The sequence below is a fragment of the Crinia signifera genome, chromosome 8 (assembly GCF_055691185.1).
Source record: "Crinia signifera chromosome 8, ASM5569118v1, whole genome shotgun sequence".
Taxonomy (NCBI): domain Eukaryota; kingdom Metazoa; phylum Chordata; class Amphibia; order Anura; family Myobatrachidae; genus Crinia; species Crinia signifera.
In genome coordinates, this window is record NC_139224.1 from 12,499,052 (window position 1) to 12,515,517 (window position 16,466).

The following is a 16,466-nucleotide window of genomic DNA, read 5'->3' on the forward strand; positions in this document are numbered from 1 at the left end:
AGTAGTCCAGTTGTAAGGGATGGAGCTGTCCCACTTGTCCCATTTAAGGGTCCTCCACATAGGTAGGAGGAAGAAGCGGGACATGGAGTTCCCCGCAGAGCCAGCACAATTGTCAATCAAAGTTCTGCGGATACAGTTACATGCAAAGAAGGCTCTCAGCATAGTTGGAATGTCTGGAATGCCTTTGCCACCTTTGAGGGGATCTTTGTACATAACAATCCGCTTGACTCTGTCCATTTTGGAGCCCCAGATGAAGTAGAAAACAGCCCGTGTGATGGCCTTGCAGATCGCCGCCAGAGGTGGCCAGGCCTGGGCGGTGTACTGAAGAACAGGAAGAATCTCATTCTGCAGCACAAGTGTTTTCCCTTCGATGGTAAGGTCTCTGAGACTCCACAATCCCAGTTTCTGACGCATTGTCGCAAGTCTTTCATCCCAGCACTTCAGGGCCGCTCCATCTCCCCCGAACCAGACACCAAGGATCTTGATGAGGTCTGGTTTTACCGTGAATGGGAATGGAGTGGAGGACGACAGGTGCCACTTTCCGAAGAGCATAGCCTCTGACTTCCCAAGGTTGACCCTTGCTCCTGAAGCACGGCCGAAGTTTTCGCAGGTCTGGACGAGGGCCGTCACCGATCTCTGGTCTGCGCAGAACACAGTGACGTCGTCCATGTACAGCGAACACTTGGCCTCTGGGTGGTCTGGACCCGGTGCGGTGATCCCTCTGATCTCTTGATTTTGCCTGATGGATACAGCGAAGAGCTCTATAACACAAACAAAAAGAAGAGGTGAAAGAGGGCAGCCTTGTCTGACCCCAGACATAACAGAGAAGGGGTCAGTCTTCCAGCCGTTCACCAACACCGAGCTGTAAATGTCAAGGTACATCAGGTTAACATACGAACAGAATAGCTCACCAAGACCAAATTTACGCAGTACCTTGCCCATCAGCTCGTGGGAGACACGGTCAAAGGCCTTTTCCTGATCAAGACTGATCAGGGCTGTGCACACATTACGGTCTTTCACGTAATGGACCGTGTCTCTGAGGAGGGCAAGGCTGTCTGCGATTCTGCGGCCGGGGATGGCGCAGGTTTGGTCTGGATGAACGATCTGCCCAATGACAGCCTTCAGCCGGTTGGCCAGTACCTTGGCGAGGATTTTGTAGTCCACGTTCAGAAGAGAGATGGGACGCCAATTTTTCAGGTCACATCTCTCCCCCTTACGCTTATACAAGATCGTGATCATTCCTTCCCTCAGCGAAGAAGGCATTTTGCCCTCCACCACCATCTCCTCGTACAGCTCGAGCAGGTCCGGGCCAATGAGATCCCACAGCGCAACATAAAGCTCTGCTGGGAGACCATCACTGCCCGGAGTCCTGCCCTGCCTAAGGGATTTAGCGGCAGAGAGCACCTCCTCCAACGCCAAGGGAGCATCCATGGCTGATTTACCTGCAGGATCAATAGTGTTAGTGATACCTGACAGGAACTTATCCGCCTCATCTGTGTCTGTAGTCTTAGGGGAGTAGAGGTTGCTGTAGTAGTCGCGAACGACCTTCATCACGCCCTCCTTCCCCTGTCTGGGGATGCCATTCTCATGACGCAGCTCTGTCAGGGGCGTATGGCCAGAGTGGAGTTTCCTGAAAAAGAAGGAAGAACACGTCTCACCCTTCTCCAGATTCTCCACCTTGGAACGGAAGATGATGCGTCTGGACTCCTCCTCAAAGTGCCTTTTCAGGCTCTTTTTGGTCTCGTCCAGGTCGTCCTTCACGTCCCAGCCGCACCGCTGGAGGTCCACCAGGGACTGGAGCTCACGCTGCAGTTTTCTGAGGTTCCTCTTGCGGTCGCATGCCTGGATACGCCCTTTAGCCTGAAAGAAACTGCGGATGTTAGATTTGGCATATTCCCACCAATCAGACATACAGTCAAAGTAACATTTGTCATTCTTCCATGTGATGTAGGCATCCTTAAGCTCAGCCAGTACTTCCTCCCTTTCCAGTAAGGCACAGTTCAACTTCCAGGAGCCTGGGCCAGATGGAAAACCATGGCCCAGAACCCCTTGGAAGAGAATGGCCCTGTGGTCAGAGAAGAAGCAGGGAACCATAGAATGCCTAACCTGCTGCACTGCCCGGGAGGTGAACACAAAGTCAATGCGGGAACGCACAGAGCCATCGGGGCGGCTCCACGTGAAATTCACGGAGCCGGCCCCCATGGAGCCCACAGCGTCCCGCAGTGATGCTTCGGCCACCATTTCCCTGAGCAGGTTGGACGTGATGTCCAGCTTCGCAGAGTTGCAGGTGCTTCGACCATCCCCTTCGATCGGGCAGTTGAAGTCCCCGGCCATCACTACAGCCCTGGTGGTGGCGAGCTGGGTCCGCAGGGTCTGGAATAATTCCAAACGCTCATTCTTAAAGGGTGAAGCATACACGCAGATTAGCCTGATAGGCTCGCCTGCCCAGGAGCCATCTACGACGAGTAATCTCCCGCAGACAAACTCCTGGACAGAATCTAACGTGAAGAGGCTGCCCCTAATAAGAATGGCTACCCCTGCAGACTTACACTCACCTCCACCGGACCAGTAGGACGGACCATGGGACCACTGCCGGGCCAGGTGCCTGTAGGACCTGGAGAAAGGGAGAGAGCATTCCTGCAACATATACACATCACATTTCTGAATGTCAAGAAAGGAAAAAATAGTTTGACGTCTGTTCTTGTCCTTAATGCTCCTTACATTAATGGTAAAAAGATTAAAAGCTACCATTTGTTAAGAGAAAAAAGGTTACTGTGGCGATACGTATACTTTACCACTCCCATCGGGAGGTGCTTCCTCTGGGTCGGCCACCGGATCTCCCTGCTGGGGTGTCTCGATGTTGTTGAGCAGTTGGTCGATGTTGTTGAGGCTGTCAAGCTCAGGCACCCCACTCTCCTCGAAGACCTCTGCATAGGCCTCCATCTCCTCCTCGAGGGTGAGGGAGTCCTGGTCTGGCTCGACCGATTCGACTGCCGCTTTCTTGGAAGATTCTGGGTCAGCAGCTGGGCTGTCTAACTCCTTCCTCTTCCTTCTCGGCTGTACATTTCCTGCATGGGCAAGTGGTGGAAACTCTTCCTCGGAGAGGAGAGGGACAGGGAGGGGGCGAGAGGGGGTGGTGGGAGGAAGGGTGGGTTGGATCACAGGTCGGGAGGGTGAGGGAGGGGGGGTGGTGTGAGCAGCCGGGATGGGAGTAGCTGTCACAGAGGGAGGGAGGGGAGGGGGGTTAGGAATGGTGGGGGAAGGTTTCTTACCACCTTGCTTTTGCGGAACCTTCTTCCTCTGCACCGGTGTGGGTGGCACCTTGGGAGGGACGATCACACCCGATGCTGCTGCGGCGTAGGATCTTGCTCTACTTGGACAGTCCTTGTAGACATGATCCACTGAGCCGCACAGGTTGCAGGTCTTCTTCGTGGGGCAGTCCTTTGTCTCATGGCCGGCCAGTCGACAAATCTTGCAAGCCAGGACCTTGCATTCCTTCCCAAAGTGGTCCTTTCCATCACACTTACGACAAGTGCGTGGCTGGTCCACGTAGTGGATAAGTCCTGCAGTTCCCCCCAGGGAGAAGCACGGTCTGAGGTGCTTGACTCCATCTGGGCACGAAGTGTCCTTGTGCAGCCTGACAATCACCGACCACTTTCCAGTCCAGAGTCCATTCTCGTAAAGGATCTTTGTGGGGTCCTTTATGACGGTGCAGGATCTGCTGAGAAAAGTGACGATGTCCTTGATGTTTGTGTGTGGGCTTCGCATTGAAACCGTCACCCGCCTCTCCTCTCTTTGGATAGGGCAGTTGCCCACAAAGCGAGAGAGAGGGGACTCAGGCTTCGCCGCTTTCACCGCTTCCCAATACCTCTTGCAGATTGCGATGGAGGCAAAGGTGGCGTAGAAGATGCCTCTGAAGAAGCTCTGGACGCTGAGCATTTCAGGTGCAGAGAATCCTTGCTCCAGGACCATCTTCTTGCCGAAGTACTCAACCGTCATGTCCGGCACCTGGCCATCTACCTCCTTTAGCTTCATCACCACAGTCTGCCTCATCCAGGGCTCCAGGGCTGGGACGGCTTTGGAGTGGTCCTGGACGGGCACCGTTGGTGGTGTCACAGAAGGGGCAGTGGAGCTAGGGCCGGCCAATCTGGTCGGACATTCGGCCGGTGACTTACCCTTCTTCCCGGGCTTCCTCCCAGCGAGGGGGGCCGAAGTGGAGGCGGTGGCCATCCTTCCGGCTTCTCGGGGCAGCTGAAGTCGAGGCAAAGGGTCTTCTCCGGCGACGAGAGGAGGAGATGAAGGGGACGCTTCAGAGGGCAGAGCAACACAAGTCTAACCCTCCAAGGAGGCTAGAGAGCGATGCACGGCTTCAGAGGGCAGAGCAAAGCAAGTCTAACCCTCCACGGAGGCTGGGGAGCGTTGCAGAGCTTCGGAGGGCAGAGCAGAAAGTCTGATACTCGGCGGCGGCGGCTCCGGAGCGGTGGAGGCTTCAGAGGGCAGAGCAGAAAAGTCTGACCCTCCTAGGCAGCTCGGGAGTGCTGCAAGGCTTCGAGAGGGCAGAGCAAAAAAAGTCTGCCTCTCCCAGGTGGCTAGGGTGCGTTGATCTCCTCTTCAGGCGAAATCTTCTTCTCCTCGCAGTCGGGGGCGGAGCTTCTTCCTCGGCGTCGAGAGGAGGAGGGGTCGGCAGTCGCTTCGGAGGGCAGCAGAGCAAGTCTGAGCCTCAGTCTTCTCCGGCTTCTCCCTCTTCTGGCGATGTTTTCTCCTCCTCGCAGTCTCGACGTCTTCGCTCAATTCGCTCTTCTCGGCCTGGCAGCGGTAGCCCTGAGAAGGACCGTTGTCGGTCCAAGAAACAAGGAGCAGAGCTGCCTCTCAGAATAAACTGATAAGAACAGATACTACACTTGATCTTAGCCAAAAGGCCGAGAAGCGGCTGACTAATAAAGAAGGTGCTTCAACCCAGGTGATGGCAATCATAAATTAAGAGAAAAATCCAGGAGCAGAGTATTCTGTCCCTACTGGAGAGGGTCACGTTGGGAGGTATGGGTATGCTACAGTACTGTGTGGGGTAATGAGGACCGAGTTCCCTGACCACTGACCTAGTGAGTGTCAACCTAGACATTGCATACCTCCCAACTTTCGTCCGGAGGAAATAGGGACACTCGCGCGGCGAGCGCCCGAAAAGGGGGCGGGGCGTATGCAAATGAGGGCGCGGCTTATGCTAATTAGCCGCGACCTCATTTTCATACGAGAATAGACGCTGTGCGCATGCGCACAGCGTCTATTCTACTAGATTGGGGGGTCTCCCAACTGCCACCCCCGCAGCGGGACAATGCCTGCCGCGGGTGGGACGTCGGGACAGGACCCGAAAATCGGGACTGTCCCGACGGAATCGTGACAGTTGGGAGGTATGGACATGGTCGACCTAGGGTCCAGATACTGTAGGAGCTACCCCTTACTGTGAGACACAGTTGCCTACCCTCCTGCATTATGCAGGAGACTCCCTGAATTAGCAGCAATCTCCCTCTCTCCCTCATTAGTCTAGCAATCTCCCTCATGTCACCTAGCCCACATTACACTGTTACATCATAGTTGCCTCCCCTCCTGCATTCTGCAGGAGACTCCCTGACATAGCAGCAATCTCCCCCTCACCCTCATTAGTCTAGCAATCTCCCTCATGTCACCTAGCCCACATTACACTGTTACATCATAGTTGCCTCCCCTCCTGCATTCTGCAGGAGACTCCCTGACATAGCAGCAATCTCCCCCTCACCCTCATTAGTCTAGCAATCTCCCTCATGTCACCTAGCCCACATTACACTGTTACATTTTTTTTGGGAAAAGGAATAAGAGACAGATACATTTCATACTTGCCGACTTTTCATCTCCCCTTTGCGGGAGACCAGGCAGAGGGCAGCTAATTAGGGGGCGTGGGAGCTCTCAAATGTAATTTGGATAGCTCCGCCCATGACCCTCTCCCATTTACGGCACAAAAAAGGGGCGTGGCTATCTAAATTACATTTTCAGATGGTACCGTAGCACTTTTTAAAGGAAGGAACCCTTACCCAATTAAAGGAAAAATAGTGGGGAGCAGAGGGAGAGAAGCAGGAGGGAGGCACGAAGCAGCCAGCCGCTATCTTACCATCTTATCTGCGGCGCTGCCTTCTGCTGCTTGTGCCGCTCCCTCTGCTGCCCCCTGCTGTGCTGCCGCTGTAGGCAGTATAGCCACTGCTGACAGATCCCCGGCCGGACAGCCGCGGCGTCTGCCTCGGCACTTTGTGATTTGCACATGCGCAGTCACTTTTTTTTTTGCCAGACGGGCTTAAAAACCGGGAGGATCCCACACATTACCGGGAGACCGGGAGAAAGGAACAAAAACCGGGATACTCCCGCTAAATGCGGGAGTGTCGGCAACCCTGATACATTTACATTGAATCATCAGCACCATTTCCCAGCACGTTACCAAGTATAGTATCTCTTACTAACTGCTTTGGGGCTCATCTACATTTGCATAGAAGTCATTTTAAATTACACACGCATGCTTCTAGGTGCCACGTTCACAATCTTTTTCCACAATTTCTCCATATATGGAAGTAGCCACGCCCTTTGGGTGGAGCATGACACGCCCCCTCAATGGGGCGCTGTGCAAAATTCTGCTACCAACCGTAATCTCCCTGAAACTACTTTTCCTGTACCTGCCGTTCTCAGTGCCTGCACTGTACCTGCCGTTCTCAGTGCCCTTTATACTTTTCATTACCCTGTGCGCGGTTATGGAGGGAGGGCATTGGCGAGATAACACCATGTTGGTGCCTTTTTTGTTCTTGGCATAAGTAAAAATTCTTATCACTATTTCCAGAAACAAGAAGACATGAATGAAATAAGAGTATCGGAGACTGTGGTAACATAGCCTCCATAATGCACAACGTAACCCCCAACCTCTGTGGAATGAGGGGAGTCAAGATGGCCGTCCACCATGGAGGGATAGCAACAATCAATGAGAAATAGGGTACTTATGTAGTATCTGGGCTGCCGATTTCTAAATCGGGTACATCGCATCGCATCGCATGCGACCATCGGATGCGATGCGGTGCGATGCGATGACCCGATTTTTCCATAGGAATCAATGTTAAAATGGACTGAGTCCATTTTAACATGGAATTCAATGGGAAAAAGGGGTCCTTTTCATACCCCTACTATCCAAGTGGGCATGGAGTTGGATATAAACCTGTGGCGAGCGTAGCGAGCCACCGAGCCCGAAGCGTGGCGAGCGTAGCGAGCCCCGCGAGGGGACACAGAATACTGTCCCCTCGCGGGGCTCGCTTCGTTGCCACGCTTCGGGCTCGGTGGCTCGCTACGCTCGCCACAGGTTTATATCCAACTCCATGCCCACTTGGATAGTAGGGGTATCAAAAGGACCCCTTTTTCCCATTGAATTCCATGTTAAAATGGACTCAGTCCATTTTAACATTGATTCCTATGGAAAAATCGGGTCATCGCATCCGATGGTCGCATGCGATGCGATGCGATATCGCATCGCATCGCATCTGATTGTATGCCTTAACTTAAGGCATACAATCAAAAAATCGGCAGCCCAGATACTACATAAGTACCAGAAATAGCTATACCCAGGAGCAGAATTAGGGGTCAAGCCTCCCCAAGGCAGATTACTTGTTGCTGCCCAACATATCATGTCGGAACTGGATCCAAGGCCTCCAGACCCCACCTAACCTTCCCCCACTTATTTTCCCACTGTAATAAATAGAGCTAAGAACAGCTTTATATTAATCCCCTGGTTAAAAAAATAAAATACAAAAATCAGTGACACATTATGGGCCAAGTTTGAGTTGGGTCGAGCAGAGTTTTCTTATTAGCATTGTAGCATAGCTGCCTCCCCTCCTGGATTCTGTAGGATACTCCCTGAAATAGCAGAAGTCTCCCTCTCTCCCCCATTAGTCTAGCAATCTCCCTCATGTCACCTAGCCCACATTACACATTTGCATCATAGTTACCTCCCCTCCTGGATTCTGTAGGATACTCCCTGAAATAGCAGAAGTCTCCCTCTCTCCCCCATTAGTCTAGCAATCTCCCTCATGTCACCTAGCCCACATTACACATTTGCATCATAGTTACCTCCCCTCCTGGATTCTGTAGGATACTCCCTGAAATAGCAGAAGTCTCCCTCTCTCCCCCATTAGTCTAGCAATCTCCCTCATGTCACCTAGCCCACATTACACATTTACATCATAGTTACCTCCCCTCCTGCATTCTGCAGGAGACTCCCTGACATAGCAGCAATCTCCCTCTCTTCCTCATTAGTCTAGCAATCTCCCTCATGTCACCTAGCCCACATTACACTGTTACATCATAGTTACCTCCCCTCCTGCAGTCTGCAGGAGACTCCCTGACATAGCAGCAATCTCCCGCTCTCCCTCATTAGTCTAGCAATCTCCCTCATGTCACCTAGCCCACATTACACTGTTACATCATAATTACCTCCCCTCCTGCATTCTGCAGGAGACTCCCTGACATAGCAGCAATCTCCCTCTCTCCCCCATTAGTCTAGCAATCTCCCTCATGTCACCTAGCCCACATTACACTGTTACATCATAGTTACCTCCCCTCCTGCATTCTGCAGGAGACTCCCTGACATAGCAGCAATCTCCCTCTCTTCCTCATTAGTCTAGCAATCTCCCTCATGCCACCTAGCCCACATTACACTGTTACATCATAGTTACGTCCCCTCCTGCTTTCTGCAGGAGACTCCCTGACATAGCAGCAATCTCCCTCTCTCCCTCATTAGTCTAGCAATCTCCCTCATGTCACCTAGCCCACATTACACTGTTACATCATAGTTACCTCCCCTCCTGCATTCTGCAGGAGACTTCCTGACATATCAGCAATCTCCCTCTCTCCCTCATTAGTCTAGCAATCTCCCTCATGTCACCTAGCCCACATTACACGGTTACATTTTGGGGGAACAAAGGAATGAGAGATAGATACATTTACATTGAATCATCAGCGCCATTTCCCAGCACGTTACCAAGTATAGTATCTCTTACTAACTGCTTTGGGGTCATCTACATTTGGATATAAGACATAATAAAAGATTCCCCACAGATGTAGCAGTACACACCCACACTTCTAGGTGCCACGTTCGCAATCGCTTTTCACAAACTCCATATATGGAAGTAGACACGCCCTTTGGGTGGAGCATGACACGCCCACTCAGTGGGTGCTGTGCAAAATTCTGCTACCAACTATAATCTCCCTGAAACTAGTTTTCAAAAGTAGGCAAGTATGCATTATAGGCCCTGGGCAAGGTAAAGCGCTGGGGCCCTACACACCCATGCATGGGAACCACTTACTCCTCCTGTGTCCTACAACATCTCACTACATCATTTTATATAGTGAATGGCTGTCAGCGCTCTGATTGGTAAATAGCTCTTGCCACCGACCAATCAGAATGCTGGCAGACATTCACTGTCTTGCTGCAGGTGGACATTGCTGCCTGCATGCTCTGATTGTGTGACCATGCCCTTTAATTGTGGGACCCTGGGCCTATACGTTAAGATGGTGGATCGGCTATCAATGTCGACAAGGGTCCATTACAACATCGGGTTATCTGGTCTCTGACATGTCCACGGTAAGATGTCATACTATTTACCTGACACATTGCACTCCGTCCGCAACAACAGATTTTTACATGTTTAAATGACCGGTTACATTTCCCATTGAGCAGATACAAGTAAAGTCGGGTACACACTACGCAATGTGTGTGCCTGGCGATATTGGCCATGTGCATACACATTTGCCGATGCTGGAGATAGGGAGCGGCGCGGGGAGCATTTTGCAGCATGGCCCTCGTTAACAAAATGCTCCCTCCTCTGTACAAGCAGGCTGACGGATGGCATACTGTAGTTAATGACCCGCGGAAGCGCGCAACCGTGACGACATTCAGCATACACGCTAAGCGGTATTTTAAACGATATGGCTCAGAAGGGGGGAAATGACCGATACAGTTCAAAATATCATCTAGCATTGTGTATGAGGCTTATCAGGCTAACAGGCCAAACGTAACAGTGTACGGCTCCACGGTGTGTGCAGATACTCTGCTTCCACCAGGGGGCACCCTAACATAACCTCTACAACAGGGGATTATTAGCTTGTAGCTGATTTCCAGGAGAGTATGAGACAATGGGAAAGACAATGGGAATGTCGACTGTGAAAAGGTCAACATGCATTTTCCTTTTTTTTCCCTTCAAAAACAGGCAGTATTTCATACCCTGCCATCCACTAGGGCATGGTGGGAGAATATAAGTGCCTGAAGCATGCCATGCGGGGGGACGGGGTACACCTGTGGTGTCCATGTTGACTTACGTCGACATTCGGGACAAAAAACGGCAAAAACTCATGTTGACCTTTTGCCTGTCGATCCTCCCATTGCCGAGCTAATGCTTGTGTCTACCTTCCGACCCTGTCAACATCAGCCATGTCAACCTATTTCATGCTTTGATTTAAGTCCTGTGACTGTCGACCTTTAGTATGTCGGCTCAGCGACTGCGTGCCATCCAGGTTTATATTAATCGACTTAATAACCCATTGTTTGGGTTCTTTTCTTGCTAATTATATCATACGTATCGCTTGTAGGAGTGCCAATAAACCAACTCTCTCCAGCAACCATCGATGGTAAAGCATTTTACCACTGAAGGCAGTTTACCGATGGTGAACATCGGCTGCGGAAGATATTACACAATGGTGGTGAGGATTCAGCAGCTGCTGTTGGGCTGATGGCGTACGAACCCCTCCGCAGCAATGAAACCATTATGTGAAGTCCCAGCCATCTATCCACATTACCAAAGGGCCGTTTCCCTCTGTAGCTCTGCAGGACGGAAGCTTCTCAACTCATTTCTAAATGGGGAAAACAGATATCTGCTTAATTTAATATATACATTTGTATGTAATTATACTAATTACATTGATGAAGAACATGCAACTTCCATGTTTGTCAGTAACCGCGTACAAGAGATTTCATCAGGATAATGTGGCGGTGGGAATCAGTGACCAGCAGTCTCTGTGATGTCTCGGGGCAGATGTGTCCAGCCCTGTGCCCCCTGCGGACTTCATCTCCCTGCCTTGTGATATTCATGCCTACTTTTGAGAACTAGAATCAGGGAGATACCAGTAGGGGGTGTGTCCCACTGTCTAAAGGGCTTGTCTAGCTCCACATATGGGCGTGTCTAGCTCCACATATGGGCGTGTCTAGCTCCACATATGGGCGTGTCTAGCTCCACATATGGGAGTGTCTATGCTTACATGCTTGTTGTTGCGAGATATTTTTATATAGCATTAGTAACAATATAGTTTGGGAATCTTTGCAAGTATTTTGGCGTAGTCGGCAGGATCTGAACCCACAGGCGAGATATGGGGCAACCCCAGGGAGGCTCGCCGGAGGATCACTCCGGAATCAACTTATCCCTGTGTGGATGAAGACGGTTGGGTGGAGGTGACACCCTTGGAAGGAGAATTTCCCTGTTGGCCTATGGTGAACGGCCACAGCGAGCAGCCACTCCCCCAGAGGGTCCGTAGAGGAAGGGCAGAAGCCAAAGACTTGAGATGTCCAGAACCCGTGAACGACGGGGGAGAGGGGTTAAGTGTAGAAATATGCCCGTGCAGGGACGGTTCCCCCTGCACCGGAGCGGAAGGAGAGGTGGCGCCGACTCCTGCAGCCGGGGCCAGTGTACTCGTGCGGTCACTGGCCCTGCTGCTGGTGGGCGCGTGCTTCCTTACCTGGGGTAGCCTTCCAACGATGGCGGGTGTGATGGCAGCGGTGAGGTTTAACCGCTGCTCCACGCAGACAATGGCGCATTGCGGCCATTTGAATTTGGCGCCAAAGGGGAGCCAATCACAGCTCCCACTCTGGCGCCCAATCAGAGGTGGCAGCGGCGACCCAATCCCGGCTTGCTGCATCATAGCCCCGCCCCCTGGCACTGGTTTGAACTGGCCAGCGCCAGGAAAGAGAGAGAAGTTTGGCAGCCCTGTACACAGCAGCAGGAGCTGCCGCCGGAGAGGAGAAGACGGCGGAAGCCCAGGAAGGCGGCAGGCATGTGCGGAGTACTGCTAAGCGCTGCCACCCGCCGGGCAAAGTGCAGAGTGGCGGACGCTGGAAGCCCGGGCACAGCGGAGTGCAACGCAAAAGAGCTTGCCTCGGCCCATGCTGCCCCGGTGAAGACTACAGGAAGCCCGGAGATGGTGGGAGTCATCCCACCTTCGGTGAAGACAGGGCCGAACACGTGGCTGGACCAGGCTTGGTCCAGCAGCTGCCCCTAGGATGGGTAAGCCCACATGTGGATCCCCTCCCTAGGCAACCAGGTGTTCGGGCAGTAGGCCCGCGGGCCCAATCCAGGCACTAGGCCTGTGGCACGGTAGTCGGGCAGTAGGCCCGCGGCGTTAAGGGATGTTATAGTTGGGCACTAGGCCCCTTTGGTGCTTTGGGCATTAGGCCCATTGGTGTTGGGCAGTAAGCCTGCATAATCGGGCACTAGGCCCATGGGTAGTGTCTGCGGACCTCCTGGCCCTCATCTAAGTAAGTTAGGCCTTCAGGCCCTTGTTGTGTGCTAGGCCCAGACCCTCCTAGGACTGAGGCCTCTCAGTAGGGGTGAGAAGTCTGCAGCAGCAGGCCTCTGACTCAGGTATTGCCACAGTGGCGATTGTGGCACGGCTGGGAGCAGCCAGAGAGAGGTAAGCCTTCACTAGTGTGCTGGTGCAGTGTTGCATTGTACTGTTTTATTTGGCACTGTGTATTGTATGCTGTACTTGGGTTCATGCAATTGAGGCCCTGTGCAGATTGTGTTCTCCACAGGTTGCACGACGCTAGGTCGCAGGTTGCGCAACGCTAGGTCGCAGGTTGTGCAATGCTAGGCTGTGGCATCTAAGGATCCAGCGCTAGGTCACAGGTTGCTCGGGCGTTGGACGCCAGGTTGCAGAACGCTAGGCCGTGGCATCGGAAGATCTGGCGCTAGGCTGCAGGTTTCGCGGGCGTTAAGCCGCAGGCGTGTTGCCCTGCCTTAGGGAGCAGGAGGTTACGTGTGTTCATTTTCAGGTGCCGGTACCAGCATCCTAAGCGAGTCGTAAGACCGGTAGGCGGCTGGTGAGTATCACCTGTGTTGCATCTGTTGTTACACCTGCCGTGTTCCACAGGTGGGTGTAACCAGTCTGAGGCCATTAGTACCTGTGATGAGCACCCCCCCCCCCTAGTGGGATTCCCCACCCCCCTTGTTTTCCCTACAGGTGATGTTACTTCGGAAGCCAGTGGAGCAAGAGGGAAGTACCGGGACCATCATCGGACCGAAGGTGGGAGACAGAGCGCAGCGCACCAGATCCTCTGCGCTGGCGGACGCCGGCGGAGAGGCGATCATGCGGGCACCGGCAGAGAGGCGCTCCATCTGCCTGAGACGCACAAGCGTCTCATGCGCTTGCGCGTCTCAGTAATTCTTGCGGCAGAGTACGACAACCCTGCCCGTGTCCACTTCAGGGACACGGTCAGGGTTAGGGGTTCGGTCGCGCGTGCGTCTCGTGCACAATGGGGGGGTGGTGGCGCAAGTGCATCTCATGCACAATAAAGAACGCATTTGCCAGTCCTCCATGTTACATACTGGCAAATGCCTCCATTTAAAACCCCCACTATCCACGTCAGCCCAAAGCAAGGCTAGCGGACACTGTACTCGTCCTCCCGACCTGTTCATACCCCCACTCCATGTCGCGTGTGGCGAGTGCAGCGAGGAAGATTACTAGCAAAAAATCTTACCCTAAGGGGTAAATTCACTCAGATGGGAGTTCTGTTGAAGATGAGATGTTCCCCTAGCAACCAATCGGATTCTATTATATTCTAGAAGGTGCCAAATAAAGAAGTAACAGTTGACTGGTTGCTATGTTCAATATAACTCCCATTTTAGTACATATACCCCTAAATTACTCACTAGAAGAAGCAGCAGCAGGCTATGGATAAGGGGCACACCAGCACAGATAAGAAGACCCTGTGTGATCATAGGCTTCTGTCTCTCTCTTCTGTTAGGGCAATGATTTTCAACCTTTTTACCTTGCGGCACACTAAATAAGTTTTAAAAATTGCGAGGGCACACCATGAGATCCCCACAAGGCAAAACACATTGGACCCCACAGGAAAAAAAACAACCTATTGGCCCCCATATAAAAAAAAACAATCACACTGGTCCCCAAAGGTAACAAAAATAAAATACATTGGCCCTTTACATGAAAAGAATAGACCAATAAATAACAGTTGAACTGGTGGTGGCTGTAAACTGGTTTGGGCATCTCTAGATCTGGGGGCACACTTGAGAACAGCTCAAAGCACACTAGTGTGCCACGGCACAGTGGTTGCAAAACACTATGTTAGGGGTTCCCACAATGGGGAATATTGAGGGTCGTCATTAGGGACTCCTGAGCAGTTGCAGTAAATAGCAGTGATTACAGAAAATCATGGTCCTTACAAAATAACTTCTTAGTGTCACCTCTGGCAGAATATGAATAGTCCGGATGATTAGGAGTATACTGCAAGACAGCAGGAGATTTATGACTGAAACAGGAGCCTCCTACAGGATGCGAGAGGGTAGGCAATTATATCCTGTTAGCGTTGCAAAGACACAGATGAGAGAGGCTGGGCAGTGAGCAGTATTGGACTGTCAGGACACGTTACCTTTTCTGTATTCACCAGTTCCACCAATAGCTGCATCTGTCAGCATCTGCTTAAAGGCGCAGATGGGCGATCGGCTCATATGTGGCCAAGTTTGACATAGAATCAGACCATAAACACTTGTCCAATCCTCAGCAGATCAGACTGTGACTATACAATCTAACAATCAGTCTATGCATACACGCTTGTCCAATCCTCAGCAGATCAGACTGTGACTATACAATTTAACAATCAGTCTATGCATACACACTTGTCTAATCCTCAGCAGATCAGACTGTGACTATACAATCTTACATCCAGTCTATGCATACACGCTTGTCCAATCCTCAGCAGATCAGACTGTGACTATACAATCTTACATCCAGTCTATGCATACACACTTGTCCAATCCTCAGCAGATCAGACTGTGACTATATAATCTTACATCCAGTCTATGCATACACGCTTGCCCAATCCTCAGCAGATCAGACTGTGACTATATAATCTTACATCCAGTCTATGCATACACGCTTGTCCAATCCTCAGCAGATCAGACTGTGACTATACAATCTTACATCCAGTCTATGCATACACACTTGTCCAATCCTCAGCAGATCAGACTGTGACTATATAATCTTACATCCAGTCTATGCATACACGCTTGCCCAATCCTCAGCAGATCAGACTGTGACTATATAATCTTACATCCAGTCTATGCATACACGCTTGTCCAATCCTCAGCAGATCAGACTGTGACTATATAATCTTACATCCAGTCTATGCATACACACTTGTCCAATCCTCAGCAGATCAGACTGTGACTATATAATCTTACATCCAGTCTATGCATACACACTTGTCCAATCCTCAGCAGATCAGACTGTGACTATACAATCTAACAATCAGTCTATGCATACACACTTGTCCAATCCTCAGCAGATCAGACTGTGACTATATAATCTAACATCCAGTCTATGCATACACGCTTGTCCAATCCTCAGCAGATCAGACTGTGACTATATAATCTTACATCCAGTCTATGCATACACACTTGTCCAATCCTCAGCAGATCAGACTGTGACTATACAATCTTACATCCAGTCTATGCATACACGCTTGTCCAATCCTCAGCAGATCAGACTGTGACTATATAATCTTACAATCAGTCTATGCATACACACTTGTCCAATCCTCAGCAGATCAGACTGTGACTATACAATCTTACATCCAGTCTATGCATACACGCTTGTCCAATCCTCAGCAGATCAGACTATGACTATACAATCTAACAATCAGTCTATGCATACACACTTGTCCAATCCTCAGCAGATCAGACTGTGACTATATAATCTTACAATCAGTCTATGCATACAAGCTTGTCCAATCCTCAGCAGATCAGACTGTGACTATACAATGTAACAATCAGTCTATGCATACACGCTTGTCCAATCCTCTGCAGATAAGACTGTGACTATACAATCTTACATCCAGTCTATGCATACACACTTGTCCAATCCTCAGCAGATCAGACTGTGACTATACAATCTTACATCCAGTCTATGCATACACGCTTGTCCAATCCTCAGCAGATCAGACTGTGACTATACAATGTAACAATCAGTCTATGCATACACACTTGTCCAATCCTCAGCAGATCAGACTGTGACTATATAATCTTACAATCAGTCTATGCATACACGCTTGTCCAATCCTCAGCAGATCAGACAATGACTATATAATGTTATAGTCTTATATACAGTATGGGGGGGGGGGCACAGCA

The 16,466-nt window shown here is 51.0% G+C and overlaps 1 protein-coding gene and 1 pseudogene across 1 annotated transcript; both read right to left on the minus strand.

Annotated features, from left to right (window-relative positions):
• Window positions 1–2,769: 2,769 nt before the first annotated feature.
• Window positions 2,770–4,443, minus strand: LOC146026920 (uncharacterized). The gene has a single exon (XM_083157967.1). It carries the CDS (start codon window positions 4,228–4,230, stop codon window positions 2,770–2,772), a length of 1,461 nt encoding a protein of 486 aa, XP_083014093.1. The 5' UTR covers window positions 4,231–4,443.
• A 381-nt stretch (window positions 4,444–4,824) lies between these two features.
• On the minus strand, window positions 4,825–4,931 carry LOC146029938 (U2 spliceosomal RNA; annotated as a pseudogene).
• Window positions 4,932–16,466: the final 11,535 nt, after the last annotated feature.